Below are 22,957 nucleotides of genomic sequence, written 5' to 3'. Positions count from 1 at the left end.
TAAGGCCACTGCTGCAGCCACCAAGAAGCCTGTGTGCGAGCACAGGTCACTATCCACACCCCCCTTCTGGGGAGCCTGTGCAGCCCGCCACTGCCAGGGTCCCGGGATCCAGGGACAACTTCCCCGGGAGAATGCACGGCACACCTCAGGCTGCTGCAACGTCACGCTGGCCTCTGCCGCTGCAGGCTCGCCCGACACTCCATGCCCCTCCCTCCCCCAGGCCTGAGTGAGCCAGAGCCCCCGAATCAGCGGCTCCTTTAACCCTGTCCTGTCTGAGCGAAGAACAGACGCCCTCCGGCGACCTACATGCAGAGGTGGGGCAAAATCCAAAGCTGAACCCCGGGAGCCGTGTGAAGAAAGAAGAGAAAGGGAAACCTCTCCCAGCAGCCACAGGAGCAGCGGATTAAACCTCCACAATCAACTTGATGTACCCTGCATCTCTGGAATACCTGAATAGACAACGAATCATCCCAAATTGAGGAGGTGGACTTTGAGAGCAAGATATATTATTTTTTCCCCCTTTCCTCCTTTTGTGAGTGTGTATGACTATGCTGCTGTGTGAGATTTTGTCTGTACAGCTTTGCTTTCACCATGTGTCCTAGGGTTCTGTCCATCCATTTTCTTGTGTTTTTTTGTTTTGTTGTTTACTTAAAAAAATTATTTTTCTTAATTATTTTTTATTTTAATAACTATTTTATTTTATCTTACTTTATTTTATCCTCTTCCTTTCTACTTTTTCTCCCATTTATTCTGAGCGGTGTGCATGAAAGGCTCTTGATGCTGCAGCCAGGAGTCAGTGCTGTGCCTCTGACATGGGAGAGCCAACTTCAGGACACTGGTGCACAAGAGACCTCCCAGCTCCACGTAATATCAAACGGCGAAAATCTCCCAGAGATCTCCATCTCAACACCAACACCCAGCTTCACTCAACGACCAGCAAGCTACAGTGCTGGACACCCTAGGCCAAACAACTAGCGAGACAGGAACGCAACCCCACCCATTAGCAGAGAGGCTGCCTAAAATCATAAAAAGTCCACAGACACCCTAAAACACACCACCAGACATGGACCTGCCCACCAGAAAGACAAGATCCAGCCTCATCCACAAGAACACAGGCACTAGTCCCCTCCACCAGGAAGCCTACACAACCCACTGAACCAACCTTAGCCACTGGGGACAGACACCAAAAACAACGGGAACTACGAACCTGCAGCCTGCAAAAAGGAGACCCCAAACACAGTAACATAAGCAAAATGAGAAGACAGAAAAACACACAGCAGATGAAGGAGCAAGATAAAAACCCACCAGACCTAACAAATGAAGAGGAAATAGGCAGTCTACCTGAAAAGGAATTCAGAATGATGATAGTAAAGATGATACAAAATCTTGGAAATAGAATAGACAAAATGCAAGAAACATTTAACAAGGACCTAGAAGAACTAAAGATGAAACAAGCAATGATGAACAACACAATAAATGAAATAAAAAATACTCTAGATGGGATCAATAGCAGAATAACTGAGGCAGAAGAACGGATAAGTGACCTGGAAGATAAAATAGTGGAAATAACTACGGCAGAGCAGAATAAAGAAAAAAGAATGAAAAGAACTGAGGACAGTCTCAGAGACCTCTGGGACAACATTAAATGCACCAACATTCCAATTATAGGGGTCCCACAAAAAGAAGAGAAAAAGAAAGGGACTGAGAAAATATTTGAAGAGATTATAGTTGAAAACTTCCCTAATATGGGAAAGGAAATAGTTAATCAAGTCCAGGAAGCACAGAGAGTCCAATAGAGGATAAATCCAAGGAGAAATACGCCAAGACATATATTAATCAAACTGTCAAAAATTAAATACAAAGAAAACATATTAAAAGCAGCAAGGGAGGGGCATCCCTGGTGGCGCAGTGGTTGAGAGTCCGCCTGCCGATGCAGGAGACATGGGTTCCTGCACCGGTCCGGGAAGATCCCACATGCCACGGAGCAACTGGGCCTGTGGGCCATGGCTGCTGGGCCTGCGCGTCCGGAGCCTGTGCTCCGCAACGGGAGAGGCCACAACAGTGAGAGGCCCACGTACCTCAAAAAAAAAAAAAAAAAAGCAGCAAGGGAAAAACAACAAATAACACACAAGGGAATCCCCATAAGGTTAACAGCTGATCTTTCAGCAGAAACTCTACAAGCCAGAAGGGACTGGCAAGACATATTTAAAGTGATGAAGGAGAAAAACCTGCAACCAAGATTACTCTACCCAGCAAGGATCTCATTCAGATTTGATGGAGAAATTAAAACTTTAACAGACAAGCAAAAACTGAGAGAGTTCAGCTCCACCAAACCAGCTTTACAACAAATGCTAAAGGAACTTCTCGAGGTAAGAAACACAAAAGAAGGAAAAGACCTACAATAACAAACCCAAAACAATTTAAAAAATGGGAATAGGAACATACATATCGATAATTACCTTAAATGTAAATGGATTAAATGCTCCCACCAAAAGATACAGACGGGCTGAATGCTGTCTACATATATATGCTGTCTACAAGAGAAACACTTCAGACCTAGGGACACATACACACCGAAAGTTAGGGGATGGAAAAAGATATTCCATGCAAATGGAAATCAAAAGAAAGCTGGAGTAGCAATTCTCATATCAGACAAAATAGACTTTAAAACAAAGACTATTAGTAGAGACAAAGAAGGACACTACATAATGCTCAAGGGATCGATCCAAGAAGAAGATATAACAATTGTAAATATTTATGCACCCAACATAGGAGCACCTCAATACATAAGGCAAATACTAACAGCCATAAAAGGGGAAATCGACAGTAACACACTCATAGTAGGGGACTTTAACACCCCACTTTCACCAATGGACAGATCATCCAAAATGAAAATAAATAAGGAAACACAAGCTTTAAATGATACATTAAACAAGATGGACTTAATTGATATTTATAGGACATTCCATCCAAAAACAACAGAATACACATTTTTCTCAAGTGCTCATGGAACATTCTCCAGGATAGATCATATCTTGGGTCACAAATCAAGCCTTGGTAAATTTAAGAAAATTGAAATTGTATCAAGTATCTTTTCCGACCACAACGCTATGAGACTAGACATCAATTACAGGAAAAGATCTGTAAAATATGCAAACACATGGAGGCTAAACAATACACTACTTAATAACGAAATGATCACTGAAGAAATCAAAGAGGAAATCAAAAAATACCTAGAAACAAATGACAATGGAGACACGACGACCCAAAACCTATGGGACGCAGCAAAAGCAGTTCTAAGGGGGAGGTTTATAGCAATACAATCCCACCTTAAGGAACAGGAAACATTTCGAGTAAACAACCTGACCCTGCACCTAAAGCAATTAGAGAAAGAAGAACAAAAAAACCCCAAAGTTAGCAGAAGGAAATAAATCATAAAGATCAGATCAGAAATAAATGAAAAAGAAATGAAGGAAACGATAGCAAAGATCAACCAAACTAAAAGCTGGTTCTTTGAGAAGATAAACAAAATTGACAAACCATTAGCCAGACTCATCAAGAAAAGAAGGGAGAAGACTCAAATCAATAGAATTAGAAATGAAAAAGGAGAAGTAACAACTGACACTGCAGAAATACAAAAGATCATGAGAGATTACTATAAGCAACTCTATGCCAATAAAATGGACAACCTGGAAGAAATGGACAAATTCTTAGAAATGCACAACCTGCCAAGACTGACTCAGGAAGAAATAGAAAATATGAATAGACCAATCACAAGCACTGAAATTGAAACTGTGATTAAAAATCTTCCATCAAACAAAAGCCCAGGACCAGATGGCTTCACAGGCGAATTCTATCAAACATTTAGAGAAGAGCTAACACCCATCCTTCTCAAACTCTTCCAAACAATATCAGAGGAAGGAACACTCCCAAACTCATTCTACGAGGCCACCATCACCTTGATACCAAAACCAGGCAAGGATGTCACAAAGAAAGAAAGCTACAGGCCAATATCACTGATGAACACAGATGCAAAAATCCTCAACAAAATACTAGCAAACAGAATCCAACAGCACATTAAAAGGATCATACACCATGATCAAGTGGGGTTTATTCCAGGGATGCAAGGATTCTTCAATATACGCAAATCAATCAACATGATACACCATATTAACAAGTTGAAGGAGAAAAACCATATGATCATCTCAATAGATGCAGAGAAAGCTTTCGACAAAATTCAACACCCATTTATGATAAAAACCCTGCAGAAAGTAGGCATAGAGGGAACTTTCCTCAACATAATAAAGGCCATATATGACAAACCCACAGCCAACATTGTCCTCAATGGTGAAAAACTGAAACCATTTCCACTAAGCTCAGGAACAAGACAAGGCTGCCCACTCTCACCACTCTTATTCAACATAGTTTTGGAAGTTTTAGCCACAGCAATCAGAGAAGAAAAGGAAATAAAAGGAATTCAAATTGGAAAAGAAGAAGTAAAGCTGTCACCGTTTGCAGATGACATGATACTATACATAGAGAATCCTAAAGATGCTACCAAAAAACTACTAGAGCTAATCAATGAATTTGGTAAAGTAGCAGGATACAAAATTAATGTACAGAAATCTCTGGCACTCCTGTACACTAATGATGAAAAATCTGAAAATGAAATCAAGAAACCACTCCCATTTACCATTGCAACAAAAAGAATAAATATCTAGGAATAAACCTACCTAAGGAGACAAAAGACCTGTATGCAGAAAATTATAAGACAGTGATGAAAGAAATTAAAGATGATACAAATAGATGGAGAGATATACCATGTTCTTGGATTGGAAGAATAAACATTGTGAAAGTGACGCTACTACCCAAAGCAATCTACAGATTCAATGCAATCCCTATCAAACTACCACTGGCATTTTTCACAGAACTAGAACAAAACATTTCACAATTTGTGTGGAAACACAAAAGACCCCAAATAGCCAAAGCAATCTTGAGAACGAAAAATGGAGCTACAGGAATTAGGCTCCCTGACTTCAGACTACACTACAAAGCTACAGTAATCAAGACAGTATGGTACTGGCACAAAAACTGTAAGATCAATGGAACAGGATAGAAAGCCCAGAGATAAACCCATGCACATATGGTCACCTTATCTTAGATAAAGGAGGCAGGAATGTACAATGGAGAAAGGACAGCCTCTTCAATAAGTGGTGCTGGGAAAACTGGACAAGTACACGTAAAAGTATGAGATTAGAACACTCCCTAACACCATACACAAAAATAAGCTCAAAATGGATTAAAGACCTAAATGTAAGGCCAGAAACTATCAAACTCTTAGAGGAAAACATAGGCAGAACACTCTAAGACATAAATCACAGCAATGTCCTTTTGACCCACCTCTTAGAGAAATGGAAATAAAAACAAAAATAAACAAATGGGACCTAATGAAACTTCAAAGCTTTTGCACAGCAAAGGAAACCATAAACAAGACCAAAAGACAACCCTCAGAATGGGAGAAAATATTTGCAAATGAAGCAACTGACAAAGGATTAATCTCCAAAATTTACAAGATGCTCATGCAGCTCAATAACAAAAAAACAAACAACCCAATCCAAAAATGGGCAGAAGACTTAAATAGGCATTTCTCCACAGAAGATATACAGACTGCCAACAAACACATGAAAGAATGCTCAACATCATTAATCATTAGAGAAATGCAAATCAAAACTACAATGAGAGATCATCTCACACCAGTCAGAATGGCCATCATCAAGAAATCTAGAAACAATAAATGCTGGAGAAGGTGTTGAGGAAAGGGAACACTCTTTCACTGTTGGTGGGAATGTAAATTGATACAGCCACTATGGAGAACAGTATGGAGGTTCCTTAAAAAACTAAAAATAGAACTACCATATGACCCAGCAATCCCACTACTGGGCGTATACCCTGAGAAAACCATAATTCAAAAAGAGACATGTACCAAAATGTTCATTGCAGCTCTATTTACAGTAGCTCGGAGATAGAAGCAACCTAAGTGTCCATCATCAGATGAATGGATAAAGAAGATGTGGCACATATATACCATGGAATATTACTCAGCCATAAAAAGAAACGAAATTGAGTTATTTGTAGTGAGGTGGATGGACCTAGAGTCTGTCATACAGAGTGAAGTAAGTCAGAAAGAGAAAGACAAATACCATATGCTAACATATATATATGGAATCTAAGAGAAAAAAATGTCATGAAGAACCTAGGGGTAAGAGAGGAATAAAGACACAGACCTACTGGAGAATGGACTTGAGGATATGGGGAGGGGGAAGGGTAAGCTGTGACAAAGTGAGAAAGTGGCATGGACATATATACACTACCAAACGTAAAATAGATAGCTAGTGGGAAGCAGCCGCATAGCACAGGGAGATCAGTTCGGTGCTTTATGACCACCTAGAGGGGTAGGATAGGGAGGGTGGGAGACGCAAGAGGGAAGAGATATGGGAACATATGTATACGTATAACTGATTCACTTTGTTATAAAGCAGAAACTAGCACACCACTGTAAAGCAAGTATACTCCAATAAAGATGTTAAAAAAAGGGAAAAAAAATTACATATATAAATGTATGTACAATGTGTCAAATGTATTCTACCTAGAGACAGCTATCTTCCTGGGATAATTTAGATATCAACAGACTACACAAAGAAACGTTCTCTAGAGTCATTCTTGTCAGTTCAGTTCTTATAAGAGTTTGTTGCAATTAAGTTGTCATATAGTTTTCCAGTATAACACACACCGTCCAAATAACCATTTTGTATTATTTTTGCAATTAAAAACTCAGGTGTTTTTACAGTCTGGTCTATACTTGAAGGCAAAACTCTGAAGACCATCCCAAAAGACCAAACATTTAAGTGTCATCTCTTGAATGTCATGAACATGCTAGCATCATTTAAAATTTACAGCACTTTCACTACCATGCACCAGTTTCAATGGAAATAAATAGATGCTGTTCTGACCTTATTATAGTAACTATATAAATATTTTAAAAAAGGAGTCCCTCATTACTTGGGATAACTTAAGTTCGTTTTGTGAAGTAAAGACTGGCGCTGTCTCATGTTTACTACAATAAAAATAGCTCTATAAAAGGTACATGGAACAAAAATGTAATAAAGGTTGATGCTTTAATTTTTATTACCATGGGCCATATCACACCACCACATGAAGAATAAGATTCTATAGTGCTAATATTCTAAAACTATTAATATTCTAAGAAAAGGGAGGAGAGAAAGAAAATTCACATTCCTCACATGCACCAGAACAGTATACTTATACATATAAGGTTTCATATAGTTCTTATAACAACACTGGAAAGTCATAAAATACATTATTTCCCACTTTACACAAAATCAGGCTTAGGGAGGTTAAGTAACTTAGCCAAAATCACAACCATCAAGTAGCAGTCGCTGGAATGGAAAACAGATTTGGTTAGGTTAGTCCAGATCGTTTCTTCTACCTCCTGCTGATTCTAAGAAGGGCAGTCCAAAGATCCTATTCTAAATCCTTGAAAATGCCTCCCCATCTATATTATACTGTGAACTCATAGACAAAGCAACCATCCTTATAGTCTGGCACAGAGGTCTCAAACTTTTTGGTCTCAGGATCCCTTTACACTCTTAAAAATTGAGGATCCCAAATAGCTTTTGTTTATGTGGGTTATATCTATCAATATTTACCATATTAGGAATTAAACTAAGTTAAAAATATTATTTCATGTAAAAATAAACTCATTATGTTAAACTCATTTTCCATACAAATTTGTATTTTCCAAAAAAAAAAAAATTGTGAGACCAGTGGCATTGTTTTACACTTGTGCAATCTCTAATGTATGGCTTAATAGAAGACAGCTGGATTCTCATATCTGCTTCTGTATTTTATCTATTATGATACATTTAGTTTGAAATATATGAAGAAAATCTGGCTTCATACAGATATGTAGCTGGAAAAGAGAGAAGTCTTAATAATTAGGCTTTTCAGATAATTGTAGATATTCTTTGATGCTGTACCAAAACTAGGTAAGTGGTAATTTCTTAGAGGTCAGTAGCAATGTGGACTTTTCATACTTTGTTAACATTAAAATCCAAGTCCACTGTTTTATCTTGCATCTTGGATAGATCTTTTACTAAATCATGCACAGGTAAGATTATACATTGGTAATTGGGAAAATGTTATTTCACTGAGTTATACGATCTACCAAATGTTGACACAGTTCATTATACAATGTAAAGCACCACATTCATTAATAGCCCCCCACCATTTATTTTATTAGAAGAGTTAATGAAGTATTGGAAGCTGTCAAGCTCATGGTGGTAGATAAAAATTAGAATTTTGGATAACATGTATTTGAGTGCTGGAATTTTTATCTTTGACAAAAAATACTATCCGTTGCTTTTCTTGAAGTGATAAGGCTTAGCTGTTCATTTGAGAAAATGTCTGCCGGATCCCCAAGTCTGAATAACCATAGTCTGTCTATCACTCTTTCAAGTAAAAACAGTGTTCCATGAAAAGTCAGCTAGTTTAGCTCGAAACTCAAGCTTACAACCCTTTTCTTTAAAGTTAATCAGTATGCAGAGAGCTTTATGAATACTTCCTATTTTGTCATACAGAATACTAAGTACAATTATTCAAAGAATAAAAATTTAGTAAAATAAGAATGTCTTTGATCAAACACAAAATAAATAAAACTGGCATTTTTATATCATAAGTGTGAAGGCACTAAATACTAGCACAGTTTGGTGCCCCTGCCTTGATTTGTGCTTAGGTGCCAGCTATTCTACCCGCCACTGATTTTTGCACCCTTAATACAAATCTAACACAGCAAAAGGGACAAAATCCGTGTATTATGATGAATACTTTTAGCCTCATAGATCCCTTGAAAGGGTCTCAGGGGCCCCAAAAGGTTCACATACCATGCTTTAAGAAATGCTGGTCTAGTATAATATCTGAAGGCTATTATTAAATTACACACAATAAAATCCAATTGTCTTTCTTGCAGGGAATCTCATTACATACTTACCATGTGCTGATACATCTGCCTGTGTGCCATCTTGTCTCCCCACCTCACTGTGTAACTGAGGAATGGTTTGATTCACCAGAGGTGGCGGCTCAGTATAGACTGGATAATTCTCTACATGAAGCTGCTGCTGCATCTGCGGCACACAGACCATGGAGTGCCACAAGCTGTGGTGATAGCACTTGGGCAAGAAAGGGAAAAAACACTTTACTATTCCTTTTCTTAAACTAGTACCATTCTTCACTGAAAAAAAAAAGTTGGGCCATGATTTCCAGGTGGGATAACAATGACTTTTGAACTAAGATACGACATTTAGAAAATCTATTCTCTGTAACAACTTTAAGATCTTTCGCAGCCTCTGTATCTCATATGTGGACCTAGGAATTATTTTAGGAAAGCACCCTAAGGAAATTAGAGATATACACAATGATCTGTATACAAAGGTGTCTGTTATAGCATTGTTTTTAAAGGCAAAAAAAATTAACGACCTAAATATTCAACAATAAGAAACTGGATGAATGAATTATGATATATCCATGATGGAATAAAATACAGGCAATAAAAAAATCATGGTGTCAAATATTTAAAGAAAAAGTGTTCATATTGTTTAACTTAAAAGTTTACAAAATTACATAGCATAGTCCATATTTTATAAAATAAATAAATAAGCTGTAAGGAAATATACCAAAGTATACAGTGATTATACAGGTGATTTCAGTTTTCTTTACACATTAGTATTTTCCATATGCACCATAATGAATGCTATTACTTTTAATATGAGAAAATATTAAAATATCTATTCTACATTTCCTTGTATTCCCATGATGTAAAATATAGGAGACTATATTGTACAACACGGGGAATACAGCCAATATTTTATAATAACTATAACTGGAGCATAACCTTTAAAAATTGTGAATCACTATACTGTACACCCGTAACATATAATGTTGTACAACTATACTTAAATTTAAAACAAACAAAAATACTAAAAATAAACAAATAAATAAACTGCCTCCACCTTGTCTCCACAGGTGACTATAATAAACAAACATAACTGAAGGGGCAAGCACTTTATTTTTTCAATTTTTGAAACTGCATTTAGGAAATATAATCTCAAGAGAACAAAAACCCACTCTACTACTCTTAAATTATAAATGTGTGCCAGTCAGTAAAGATAGTTTTCTGGAAATGATATGTCCAATGTTTTAGGGAAATCAGTGTCTTGGAAAATATGAACTAATCTGAGTATTATCCAGGAGACTATCTGGTTTACTATGTCATATGCCAAAACTTAAGATGCATCATTCCTTTTCAGAAAATGTGTCATCTTATTATATCAGAAGTATATTTCAGGGGGAAAATGATCCCTGAAAGTATAAAGTAAAAGAGCTCTTACCTGAAATCAGAGACACCTTTCAGTGATATTAAGGTATCTGTCAGTACTCCCTTTCTACAATTCAGGGAAGTGGCAAAAATCAGTGTTTGGCAAATATCTATGAACACATGAGTGCTTTAAAAATAATACAGCTCTTTAAATGTCTTTGAATTAGTCGGATTACTTTTCACATAAAATGCAGAAATAGCTACAAAAATGTTTTAAGTAAACAGGATAAATAATCCATTTGTTATTTCAAGACAGAAAAACATAGTGAAGGGTTGGCATATGATGTTAAATATGGAGGCCAATATATGCTAAAGTTGTACTTCATAGGGCCCCCACTCATGACAATTTACAACTCTTTTATAAGAGAAACTGAAGTATTGGGAGGTTAAAGTAGAAAACTGACCTGTGTCATCTTCAGAGATATAAAGACAGAAATAAATCTTTTAGGGCCCTCACAGTGTTCTTGGGTTTTAAGGTTCAAGAGTCTGATTATCAAAATGGCTTACATTTTTAAGTTAGAAGTTTTTTTTTAATCAAAGCAATTTTAACAGGACGCTTACCTGCAATCCCAGATTGAAATAGTACTGCAAAACTTTTGCATCTAAAATTAAAAATTTAAATTTTAGTGACTAGATGACATAAACAATTAAAACTTACCATTTAAAACCTCTTCTATTTCAGTATTATGGTAGATACAACAAATGTAGTCTTCCCACATCAACACTACCCTCAATTCTACCTTATAGTAAATGACCATTTACCTACCACTATAGCTAAGATCATTTTCTGAGCCAAGAAGGTTTAATCAACAAATACAGATTTTATTTCTATTCTTAATATTAGACAGATGTTACAGGAATACTACTCTGCAAATATTTAGAGAGACTCTAGTAAAGGCATTTTCTTGCTTGTCTCAAGACTAAAATTTCACTTTAATACAAATCTACTACAAAAGCAATCATGTTGGTCTTCAGAGCTAATACATAGTACAAACTAACGTTCTACAAATGCCAAGATTAGTGATGTCTACTAAGATAACTAGCACTGTTTGAAACAATTCACCTTGTTTTTATTTAACATGACTAACATACCACCACTAGGACTCCAAAAAGAGGAGGCAATGAGCAAGGTAACTTGAAATAAGTTATACAGTAAGGTGATAAAATTTCTCCAGACATAGAACTTTAAAGTATTTTACAAATGAACAAAAAGCAGATGTATGAGAGAAGAGGGAATAGCCTTAGCATTTCAAGTATATCTCTAAATATATTTTTATTGATTGACCTGTGATTCAAATATATTCTTATAAATAAGATAATGTAACTTGATTCCACTAACAAACTCTCAGAAAACCCCTCTTTCTTAATTTGAAGACTCCCAATACATACAAATGTATTTACTGCCACTTTAAAAGAATGAGCTTGTAATTTGACTATTATGTGGGAATATAGTATAAAGCGTAATGCTCAAGCTAAAGAATATGAAAAGATAATAGCAGGAAGTAAATCCACAAATGGCATGGGATTCCACCCCTTGGTATTCACATACATCCACAAAAAAAATCCATAGCAGTATTACTCTCAATAGCAAAAATGTGGAAACAACTCAAATGTCCATCAACTAATAGATAATAAAATATGGTACATCTATATAATGGAATGTTATTCAGCTGAAAAAAAGAATGAAATACATGATACATGTTACAACATGGATGAACCTTGAAAACATTATGCCAAATGAAAGAAGCCAGCCTACAAAAGACCACATATTGTATGACTCCATCTACATGAAATGTCCAGAACAGGCAAATCCATAGAGAATAGTAAAAAAAAAAAAAAAAAAAAAAAAGAAAGCAAAATAGTAGTTGCCAGGGCCAGAGAGAATGAGGAGTAACTGCTAACGGGTACAGGGTTTCTTTTTGTGGTGATGAAAATATTCTGGAATTAGACAGTGGTGATGGTTGTACAAATTTGTGAATATACTAAAAAGCACTGAATTATGTACTTTACATGGATGACTTGCATGATATATGAATTATATCTCAAGCTGTTAAAAATGTGGCAGGTAAGGACTATTAAGAACTCAAAATCATCACTTTGAAATGCAACTGGGGGGTGGGATCATGAAAATGATAGGATTTAAACAGGAAGTTAGATGGAAGAGTAGAGGGGGAGAGAATCTGAGTAGAATCATCATGACAGCAAAGTCTTAGAAGTAGAAAAACAGGTGCATAGAGTTCTTGTGAAAGTAGAAGGAGATAAGGTACAGTTTTGGAAAAATGACCAGCAATTTCTTATAAAACTAAACACACACCTATCTATGCTCATCAATTCCACTCCTAGGTATTTGCCCAAGGGAAATGAAAACACATGCTCACAAAGACTTTTACAAGCATGTTCATAGCAGCTTTATCATAACTGATCCAAACTAGAATAGTCCACGTGTCCCTCAACAGGAGAATGGACAAACTGTAGAATACCCATACGATGAAATACTACTCAGCAATAAAAGCAAATAGACTACTGATAATATGCAGCAACATGGAAGAATCTCAAAAAACATTACATTGAGGTTAAGAAGCCTTCCATAAAGAGTACATACTGTATGATTATATTCACATGAAATTCTAAAACAGGTAAAACAAGGGCAGAAAAATATCAGAACAGTGGTTGTCTCTGGGGGGAAGTAGAGACGGGGTAGGGAAAGACTGGGAAGGGGCATGAAGGAACTTTGTGGGATAATGATAATGTTTTATAACTTGATTGGGATTTGGATTACACAGGTGCATGTACTCATCTGTCAAGACTCAGCAAGTGTACATTTAATATTTGTTCATTTCGGGCTTCCCTGGTGGCGCAGTGGTTGAGAGTCCGCCTGCCAATGCAGGGGACATGGGTTTGTGCCCCGGTCCGGGAAGATCCCACATGCCACGGAGCAGCTGGGCCCGTGAGCCATGGCCGCTGAGCCTGCGCGTCCGGAGCCTGTGCTCCGCAACGGGAGAGGCCACAACAGTGAGAGGCCCGTGTACCGCAAAAAAAAAAAAAAAAAAAAAAAGATTTGTTCATTTCATTATATGTAAACTTTACATCAAAAGAAAAAATAAATATCCAACTCTAGTTAATGATATGTATGTTCAAGTTTTTAATGGGGAAGAATGATGTCTACAATTTACTTTGAAATGCACCGAAAAGATGGATTAATTGATGGACAGAGAGATGGATGGAGGAAAAGATGGAGAAATGCATGCTAATGCAAGTATAGTTAACAATAGAATATAGGTGGTGGATATATGAATATTCATTTTAAAATTCAAATTTCATGTATGTCTAAACATTTTCAAAATAAAATGCTGGAAAATGCAAAATCAGCATTATGTGCTGAGAAGATCTTGGGCAGGGGTAGGTAGGTGAGGGGAGAGGAGTAAAGGGATCATTGTTCAATGATACATTATTAATAAAATAGAAAACCAAGGAAAAGAGTCAATGTTTTGCATGGCCTCAAGAGAAGAAAGAAGGGAGATGAAAATGAGAAATTTCATTGTAGACAGACTGAGTCTGAAATAAAAGTAAGAAAGCCAAGTGAAAATGTCTAGCAAGTAGGTAGAGGCTAAGGCCAGATAGATTTAGAAATCATCTACATAAAGTTGATAATCAAGTTTTAAGGAAGGGAAGAAGAACAGAATGGAGTTGAAGATCCTGGTGACTACCTTAGAGGCTGAAAAAAACCAAAATAGAATAGAAAAGCAGCTAGAAAAATCAAGGGAATGTTACAGCAAAAAAAAAAAAGTATGAATAAACTACAAACAACTTTCGACTACAATTCTCTTTTGAGATACACTGCTAAACTGAGGGGTAACAAAAAACTTCCAATGGAAAGCTACTCCTTAGTTTAATTAAGGAAACAACACATGGCTGAAATCCAAGGCAGATCAGAGCCCCCCCCCCACAATTCCTCCCCCCAAAACCTTTTCCAATTCTTCAAAATTCAGTTGGAATCTTAAATATCAAGAATGCAACAATTTCATGCACTTATGGTAGGCATTAAATAAAAGAAATGGAGAAAATTGTGTTATCAACTCCTGCTTTTCAAGAGAAATAATTGAGAGCAGATATCCAGTTGAGAATCTTCTTCAGGGCAGACATGTAGCTACCTTAGAAAAGCAGTGTGAGTCAGCTCAACCATACACTTCTTGATTATGCAGAAGATATTCTCAGCTTTCGATTCCTTCTTTCCTTAGTCATTTACCTAGCATTATGCTCTCAAGTCAATTTCCATTTGGTCCACCACCCTACCCTCATTGGTCAACCAAAGAGAGATATGCTCTAAAATTTAAAATTAAAAAACCGAAAAAAAAAAACAGACCTAAATAACCCTCACCCAAGTCTCAAAATCTACTTACCTTGAGGCAGATCACTGCCATGTGGATCACAGGAATAAGGGGGAGGTAGTGGTGGTAAGTTTGAAGCGTCTGTCACCTCAAGAGGAGGAGGAGGAGGAGGTGGTGGTGGAGTAGGTGGAGGTGGTAGAGAGGCAGCAGCAGCGGGAATAGGAGCAGCCAGGTATGGATAGGATGCTGAAGCAATCACCAAAAAAGAAACAAAACAAAGTAGCAATGTACAGCTGTAACATCTTATAAGCAGTAGCTCATCCTCTATTTATTTTGTGTTCCCAATATGGTCAAGCAACTCTGAGTCTTATGGTTTGACCTAAAAACAAAAACTTAGGGCTTCCCTGGTGGCGCAGTGGTTGAGAGTCCGCCTGCCGATGCAGGGGACACGGGTTCGTGCCCCGGTCCAGGAAGATCCCACATGCCGTGGAGCGGCTGGGCCCGTGAGCCATGGCCGCTGAGCCTGCGCATCCGGAGCCTGTGCTCTGCAGCGGGAGAGGCCACAGCAGTGAGAGGCCCGCGTACCGCAAAAAAAAAAAAACAACTTAGAAGGTAAATTGCACATATTCTTTTAGACATACATGCCAGTTGAAAAGTAGGAGTTCATTACAAGTTATTTTGAGTTAAGGAAATTACTTGATATTAAAAGGAAAAAACCCTGGAAACTACAGAGGCTTGACTACCAAGATTTTGAACATCAGCTAACATGTACATAAATAAATACTACTAAAGCAAAATTTTTACTTAGCTTAATACAAAGTTAAGGATGTTTTCAGCCATCTGCCAAACCACAAGATGTAGAAGCTAATAAGAGAGACTAAATTGCACAGATTACAGATTTAAGCAATCCTTGAAGGTTTCTACTTGGTAGCATCAGAGGAATATAGAGAACTCTAAATCGTAACAGTTTCATTTCTAAGGACCTACAGCATCTAAAACAGACAGGCTAGATGAACTATCTTATCCCTTTAAATTTCTATAACTGTTACTATAGTTTAAAAACCACAGTCACTTAGGAGTTTCACAGTTTTTGACATAAGAAATTCAAATACAATTATGTTTAAATATCAATACATTCCTCTATGATGATAAAGGCAGCAATGTGGTTCCAACCTAGTGAAAATAAATTATCTCCACATATACATACTATGTTACATAAATTTGTTAAATTGTTTGATACAACCCTTAAAGTTTAATTGAACATTTTAGCTGACTTAGAAATTCCAGTACTAAATTTTATCACTGTGTTGCCTGCATTATAATTTTACCCCTGAGAAGTATAGAAAGTTTGGGCTCATTGTTCAATAAAGGTTTAAATTTGGAGTTTCATAACACTTAGTTTAGTAAAAGAACAGTCCACACAAGCTGAATTTGTTATTCTGGTAATTTAGCAAGAGGAATTTAAGGCCAAGTATTAGAAGTAATCCACATTGCTTTCATTCACTAACAACACATTTATTTATACCCTTTATACAACTACAGGCTAATAGTAATAGGAAATCTAAATCTTAGGGTGATTTAAAACTTGATAACCAACTCTTTTGGGGTGATGAGACTGTTCTCTTGATTGTGGTGGTAGTTACACAATGTTATGCATTGTTATAACTCATAGAACAGGGCACCAAAAAATAAATTTTACTGTATCTAAATTAAACAGTAAATTTAAAAAATTTGCTCAAATAACTTTCGAGTTTTGGAGTTTTGTCATGCATGTAGAAATCTCCACCTTTACCGTTTTAGAAGAGGATTTAATTTTTAGAACATCTCCAAATGCTCTAAAGATTCATGGATTTGTTTTCTATAAAATAATGGCTTCAACAAAGCCACACTCTTATTCCTTTTAAACTAGCACTCAAATCACACCATTTTTTTCAAAAACAACTGGAATAAGTTCAATTAGCTAAAAATAGTAGAATGTGATTATGATTACAAGGTAAAAACCAACTACTAGACATAGAGGTAGCTAAGTAAGTTCTCCTGGGCCTGAGAGAATCAAGGACGGAAGAAATTTGGAGGTTACTTTGAACTCAACTTTTTCTTTTTTTTTTGATAACTTAAATTACATTAAAATTAAGAATTTCTCTTCATCAAAAGGTACCACAGAAAAAATGAAAATATCAACAAAGTGAGAGAAAATATTTACTATACATATAACTGGTAACATTAGTATCTAGGACAAACCTCCGGTTTCATTTGGCATGATTAACATATTGGGCGCAATAATTCTTTGTTGTGGAGGCTGTTTTAGCATCATCCCTGGCCTCAACTTATTAGATGCCAGTAGCTCTCCCCTGCCAAGTTGTAGGACCACTGAAAATGTCTGCAGACATTGTCAAATGTTTCCTAAGGGGCAAATTCTCCTCCAGCTGAGAATCACAGATCTAAACTAAGTGAAAAATGAAATAAGTCAGACAAAGACAGATACCCTACATCAGGGGTCCCCATCCGGTCACGGCCTGTTAGGAACCGGGCTACAGCAAGAGGTGAGTGGCGGGTGAGCGAGTGAAGCTTCATCTGCTGCTCCCCATCGCTCCCCATCGCTCGCGTTACCGCCTGAAGCACCCCCTACCCTCACCCCCGTCTGTGGAAAAACTGTCTTCCGTGAAACGGGTCCCCGGTGCCAAAAACGTTGGGGACCAATGCTCTACATTATCACTTATATGTGGAATCTAAAAAATAAAACAAATGATTATAAAAAAACAGAAACAGATTCAGATATAGAGAACAAACTAGTGGTTGGTTACCAGTGGGGAGAGTGAAGAGGGGCAAAAAAGGGGTAGGGGATTAAGAGATACAAACTACTATGTATAAAATAAGCAACAAGGATATTGTACAGCACAGGGAAATATAGCCATTATTTACTAATTGAACTCAACTTTCTTTTAAAATGCATATTATAATACGTTCCATAAGAAAAAGCTTTTAAAACTTTCAGTTGCTCTAGAGATGCATGAGCATCTAATTCGCAGACTTAACAGGGCTCTATAGGCTTACCAGGTATAGTTCAAGGGATGGATCCAGAACAATGGAAGCAAACTTTTCTAAAAGTGAATGGAAACCAATGAAATTCATTCAAAAAGCTTATTTCCTTGTCCATGCAGCTACAGTCTGCTTCAGGACATTTCAGAAAAGAACATGAATATACATAGTAAGACTCAGCTTCTCTAGAGACCAAAGGGCAGGGCCAGTACTAAAGTGCAGTGAGGTGCAAAATTTAAAGGGCCACCAAATTAAAGCAAAAAAAAAATTCATGATGAATAAAATACCAAAATTCTAAAAGACAGGATCCAAGCTTGCACTTGCATGACCACAAGAGTGAGTGCCTCACTCACCTCACCCTAAGCCTGGCCCACAGTTCCTATCTTTTAAAAAAAACTTTGATACTTTGTTTATCATGGATTCTTTTTTTGCATTAGTTTTTTTAATAGTGCATTAAAGTATTATTTATCTTGATCACTGTGGGTTTTTTTTTTTTTTGACACTCCCTTAAATTTTGTACCCAGAGCAAGTAAGTCACCTGTTCTGGCCCTGGCAAAAGACTTGGAAACAGTTACCAAAAAACTCAGTTAACAGGATTTAATGCCTATGAAGACAATCATAATAAAAGCAATCATGGCATCTAGTTACCTGGCAGATAGGAAGTGACTTAAAGGAGGATGGGATGGGGCTGCCAGACAGACACATGAATAACAATGAGAAACTTGAGTTTTATCTAGAGGACAGGAATGACAAAGAGCAACTAAAAAGCAGCCATTACCTATTAGAGTTATAGTTGAGGTTCACAAGTGGCTCAACAAAAAGTAAAATGAAGGCCGTATATATTTTTAGAAGTATCTACAAAACAACATAAATCTGGCATTTAAAGGGTAAGCTTTCAATGATTCTACATAAATGGGGTATTACAATGCTTGATTTCACCGGTCACTTATTTTTTTAAGCTCAGACATCTGCTGGAAGCAGACAGCCAACATGTTCCCCTACAATTAGCACAAAGTAGTAAAACCAGTATCTACATTAACATTTCCAATGAAGAATTCCTGTGGTCATTAATGAACATATATTGCATGTTTTGTTCCAGGCACAGTGGCTAAATACTTATTTTTTACATTATAAATAAAAGATACAGAAAACAAATCAAACTAATTATTTTCAGGTGGACACTATCCAGGTTAAGAAAGAAAACTTTGCCAGCCATTTCAGAAAACTTCCATGCACTCCATCACAATCACCACCCTCTTACCCCCACCATAATCAACCATTATCCTGACTTTCATAGTAATCACGTCTTTGTAGTTTTAAGTGTTTTGTCACCCAAATGTGCACCCCTACACAGTTTTTTAAAAACTGTATCTTGAACCTCTTTTAATCTATAGGTCCTTTCTCCATCCCTGTCATTTCCTTTCAATTTGTCTTTTGAAGACCCCTTGACCTGTTGAGTTTCCCAGTCTGGATTTTGCTGATTACATACTCATGCTGCATTTCAATATGTTCTTGTATTTCCTGCAAATACAGCAAATCTAGGCAGCTAGATCCAGAAGACCAGATCAGACTCAGGATTGATTCCTTTGGTAGTCTATAGGTAATGTCTCTCTATCTTTGCAATCTTAGCAGCTATTGCTGTTCAATATGCATCCGTTCAGTAACGACTGCAAAATGATTACATTCTGCCACTTATTTTTCACTGATTAGAATACTAATATATAGAAATATTTCCCCTCATCTACTATTTGGTTACCCCATATTATAGTTCATATAAGAAAGGCAGGATAAATACTTGATTCTTTCACTTTACTGTCCCGTTTTCAAGAACGTAAACTGGTTTCCTAACATCCTCTTAAGAGAACCAATTCTTTTTTCAGTTATGTATTCTTTTCAGATTATTTTCCATTATATGTTATTACTAGATATTGATTACAGTTCCCTGTGCTATACAGTAAATCCTTGTTTTTTAATCTTTTATGTATAGTTGTTTAGATAGATAGATAGATAGTTGTTAATCCCAAGGGAAGAAATTTTTTAAATATCATCAGGAACTTTTAAATATATTTGACATGTTCCAATCTATTGCAATTATCATTGTTGAAGCTCAAACTGTTCCATCTTTGGCCAGTGGGAACCTCTTCAAGATGGTTCCTGAGTCCTTTTGACATGACCCCCAGTACTCGCTGATAGCTTCCTTGCTATCTAGCATGACAAGATGATCCAGGCTAATCTTGAACATTTCCTGCCCAGACCTGGAACCACAAATTTCTCCATAAAGCTGTTTGTTTCTGTTTAAGTGAGAAGCAGCATTTCAATGTCACAAACTGAGTGCTAAAGATACTCATTGTTTCTAGGCCTTTTCAGTGGACAGAGCTAGGAAATACACAAATTTAAAGATAAAATACCTCAAGTTCATATTGATACTTCCAATTCAAATGTGATACCATAAAAGTTTCTCCTTAGCCTCTTTTAGTACATGTGTATTACCTTTCTTCCATACTAAGATCCCGGTTTGCAAGGACACAGAGGGATAAAACTGGAATATCCCATACTCATTTGTTTTAGCCAACATTATAGTCTCTGAATAACAATCTAAGTATCTAGATAAAAGAATCTGATGTGTTTACTGAAAGCATTAAAAAATGCTTGGCACATGGTTTCTCAATTCTCCCATTTTTAAAAATAGCTATACTGTACCTATATTGTTCAAATATAAGGCTTTACATAGTATATTATCAACCTCTCAGCCCTCATTTTGTGTTAAGTATATATTTAATACTTACAATTAGGTCTTAAGCTGATGTCTTTTATAAGTTTTGGTGGTCTAAAAGTCAAAATCATTCTCCAATACACTCTGTCCCTCCAATACAACTTTCTGTGATGGCAAAATATTCTGTATCTGTGCTGTCCAATACAGTAGCCACTAGCCACATGTGGCTTTGAGCACCTGGCATGTGGTTAGTGTGACCGAGCAACTGAAGACTTATTTTACTTAATTGTAATTAATTAAAATTTAAAGTGTCATACGTGGCTAGCAATTACCTTACTTGACAGCGTATCTTTATTAGATTCTTCAAGAAGGGCTCATGCAATAATATTCTCTGAATTCTTTTTTTTTTTTTTTTTTTTTTTTTTTTTTTTTTTTTTGGTGGTATGCGGGCCTCTCACTGCTGTGGCCTCTCCCGTTGCGGAGCACAGGCTCCGGACGCTCAGGCTCAGCGGCCATGGCTCACGGGCCCAGCCGCTCCGCGGCACGTGGGATCTTCCCGGACGGGAGCACGAACCCGTGTCCCCTGCATCGGCAGGCGGACTCTCAACCACTGCGCCACCAGGGAAGCCCTCTCTGAATTCTTATACATTACCCTTTAAGCCTGAAAATGTTTGGCTGGATATAAAATCTTTGGTTCACATATCCTTTCATTATCTTAAATGTTACTCCATTTTCTTGTAGCATGAAGCATTGCTGTCAAAGTTTGATGATTATCATTTTATTTCCTTTATACTCCATAGGCTCTTTTTCTTTAAAGTCCAGTTGTTTTATTAATAGAATATCCTGGTGTTGGTTGCTCTGGCTCAATATTCTGCAGAGCGCTGTTTCAGTATGTAGTTTTGAAGTTTTTTAATTTCAGGAAAATTTTCTGAATTACAGCTTTTAGTATTTATTCTTTTCCCTTACTTTGTTTTTCTTCTTCAGGAACTTCTATCAGTGTTGGATATCCTTTGCCTAACTTCAATATGTCACACTTCTGAATCTTTCTCTTCGTTTTTTTCATTTTAGATTTCCCCCCTTTCTTACATCTTTCTCTTAAAGCATTATCTGTTGTACATACTTGGTCATGTTCTTTATAGTTTAGTCTTCATTACCAAAATGACTTTCTTCCATTTCTAATGCTTTCCTGAGTTCTGTCACCTCATCTGAGTTTTTCTAATCCTGATTTGTTATTTTTTAACATTTTGTGTTATTTTATTAATGTCTTTACCTCATTTTGAAATAGTTGTTGGTTTAGTTTAAGTTCTGTTTAGTGTGCACATACTGACATGCTTTTACTGTCTAACAGGGATACTATTCTGTTTTCCTCTTAAAACTTACCTTTGTATGCAACCTTAGTGCTTCTCTTTCATTCATTTTTTTTTTTTTTTTTTTTTTTTTTGTGGTACGCGGGCCTCCCACTGTTGTGGCCTCTCCCGTTGCGGAGCACAGGCTCCGGATGCGCAGGCTCAGCAGCCATGGCTCACGGGCCCAGCCGCTCCGCGGCATATGGGATCCTCCCAGACCGGGGCACGAACCCGTATCCCCTGCATCGGCAGGCGGACTCTCAACCACTGCGCCACCAGGGAGGCCCTCATTCATTTTTTTAACATCTTTATTGGAGAGCAATTGCTTTACAATGGTGTGTTAGTTTCTGCTTTATAACAAAGTGAATCAGCTATACATATACATTCATTTTTATGTGAAATTATTTTTCATGAACTCTAGAATGAGGTGGAATACAAGAAAGGTTTTCTAACTTCTTAGGGATCTCTATTGTTTTTGTAGTGTTTAAAAACATGACTGCTTTCTAGGATTCCTTGGCTCTGTTCTCTCAGCTTTAGTTTGAACCTGCTCTTTCCCTATCCTCATCAATTTTGATTCCACTCCCAGCAGTTTCTACCCAGTGAGGAATATTATCCTAAAAGGTAGCCCTGCCAGGTCACTTTTCAGAATTCTTAGGGGCGAAACTGTTCCAAGCCCTTTAGTCCCTTTACCATGTACCCAAAGCACTCACCTAGTACTGGAGAGGTCAAATCCCTTCCCAGTCTTAGCTGTTCCTTCCAAATTGGCTGCCCCACTGTCCAGTGAATTCTTATTAGCTCTTTTGGGGTTCTTCTGTTCTCAGGTCCATCAGACAACATCCCCGATGCTTCCATCTTATTGCTCCCACATTGACCCTGACAGCATGCAGGTCTTGTGACTGATGGTTTGTCCGTACCTCCTTAAATTTTGGGGTTCATGGGGAGACCTTGTCACCTAGTTTTGTTGTTAAACATTATCCCATGGGTTTTGGTTTTGCTATTTCCATTTTTATTTGGGGACGCAGACTGAAAAGCTATGCTGTTGTTGCCACCACTTTCCCAGAATTCTGCTGAAAATTTTAAA

At 37.2% G+C, this 22,957-nt stretch overlaps 1 protein-coding gene across 1 annotated transcript in view; it reads right to left on the bottom strand.

Annotated features, from left to right (window-relative positions):
* LOC307069773 (UDP-N-acetylglucosamine transferase subunit ALG13-like) overlaps window positions 1–22,957 on the bottom strand; it is a gene marked incomplete at both ends in the record, with an annotated part of 53,152 nt that overhangs the window by 1,195 nt on the left and 29,000 nt on the right. The window contains 3 exon segments of the mRNA XM_079728098.1: window positions 9,068–9,245; window positions 11,012–11,052; window positions 14,851–15,024. Of these exon segments, the coding sequence (XP_079584224.1) occupies window positions 9,068–9,245; window positions 11,012–11,052; window positions 14,851–15,024 (393 nt within the window).

Source organism: Hyperoodon ampullatus, assembly GCF_949752795.1.
Source record: "Hyperoodon ampullatus genome assembly, chromosome: X".
Lineage (NCBI taxonomy): Eukaryota > Metazoa > Chordata > Mammalia > Artiodactyla > Ziphiidae > Hyperoodon > Hyperoodon ampullatus.
The sequence above is the reverse complement of the archived record's forward strand: the minus strand, read 5'-3'. Positions and strand labels throughout refer to the sequence as shown.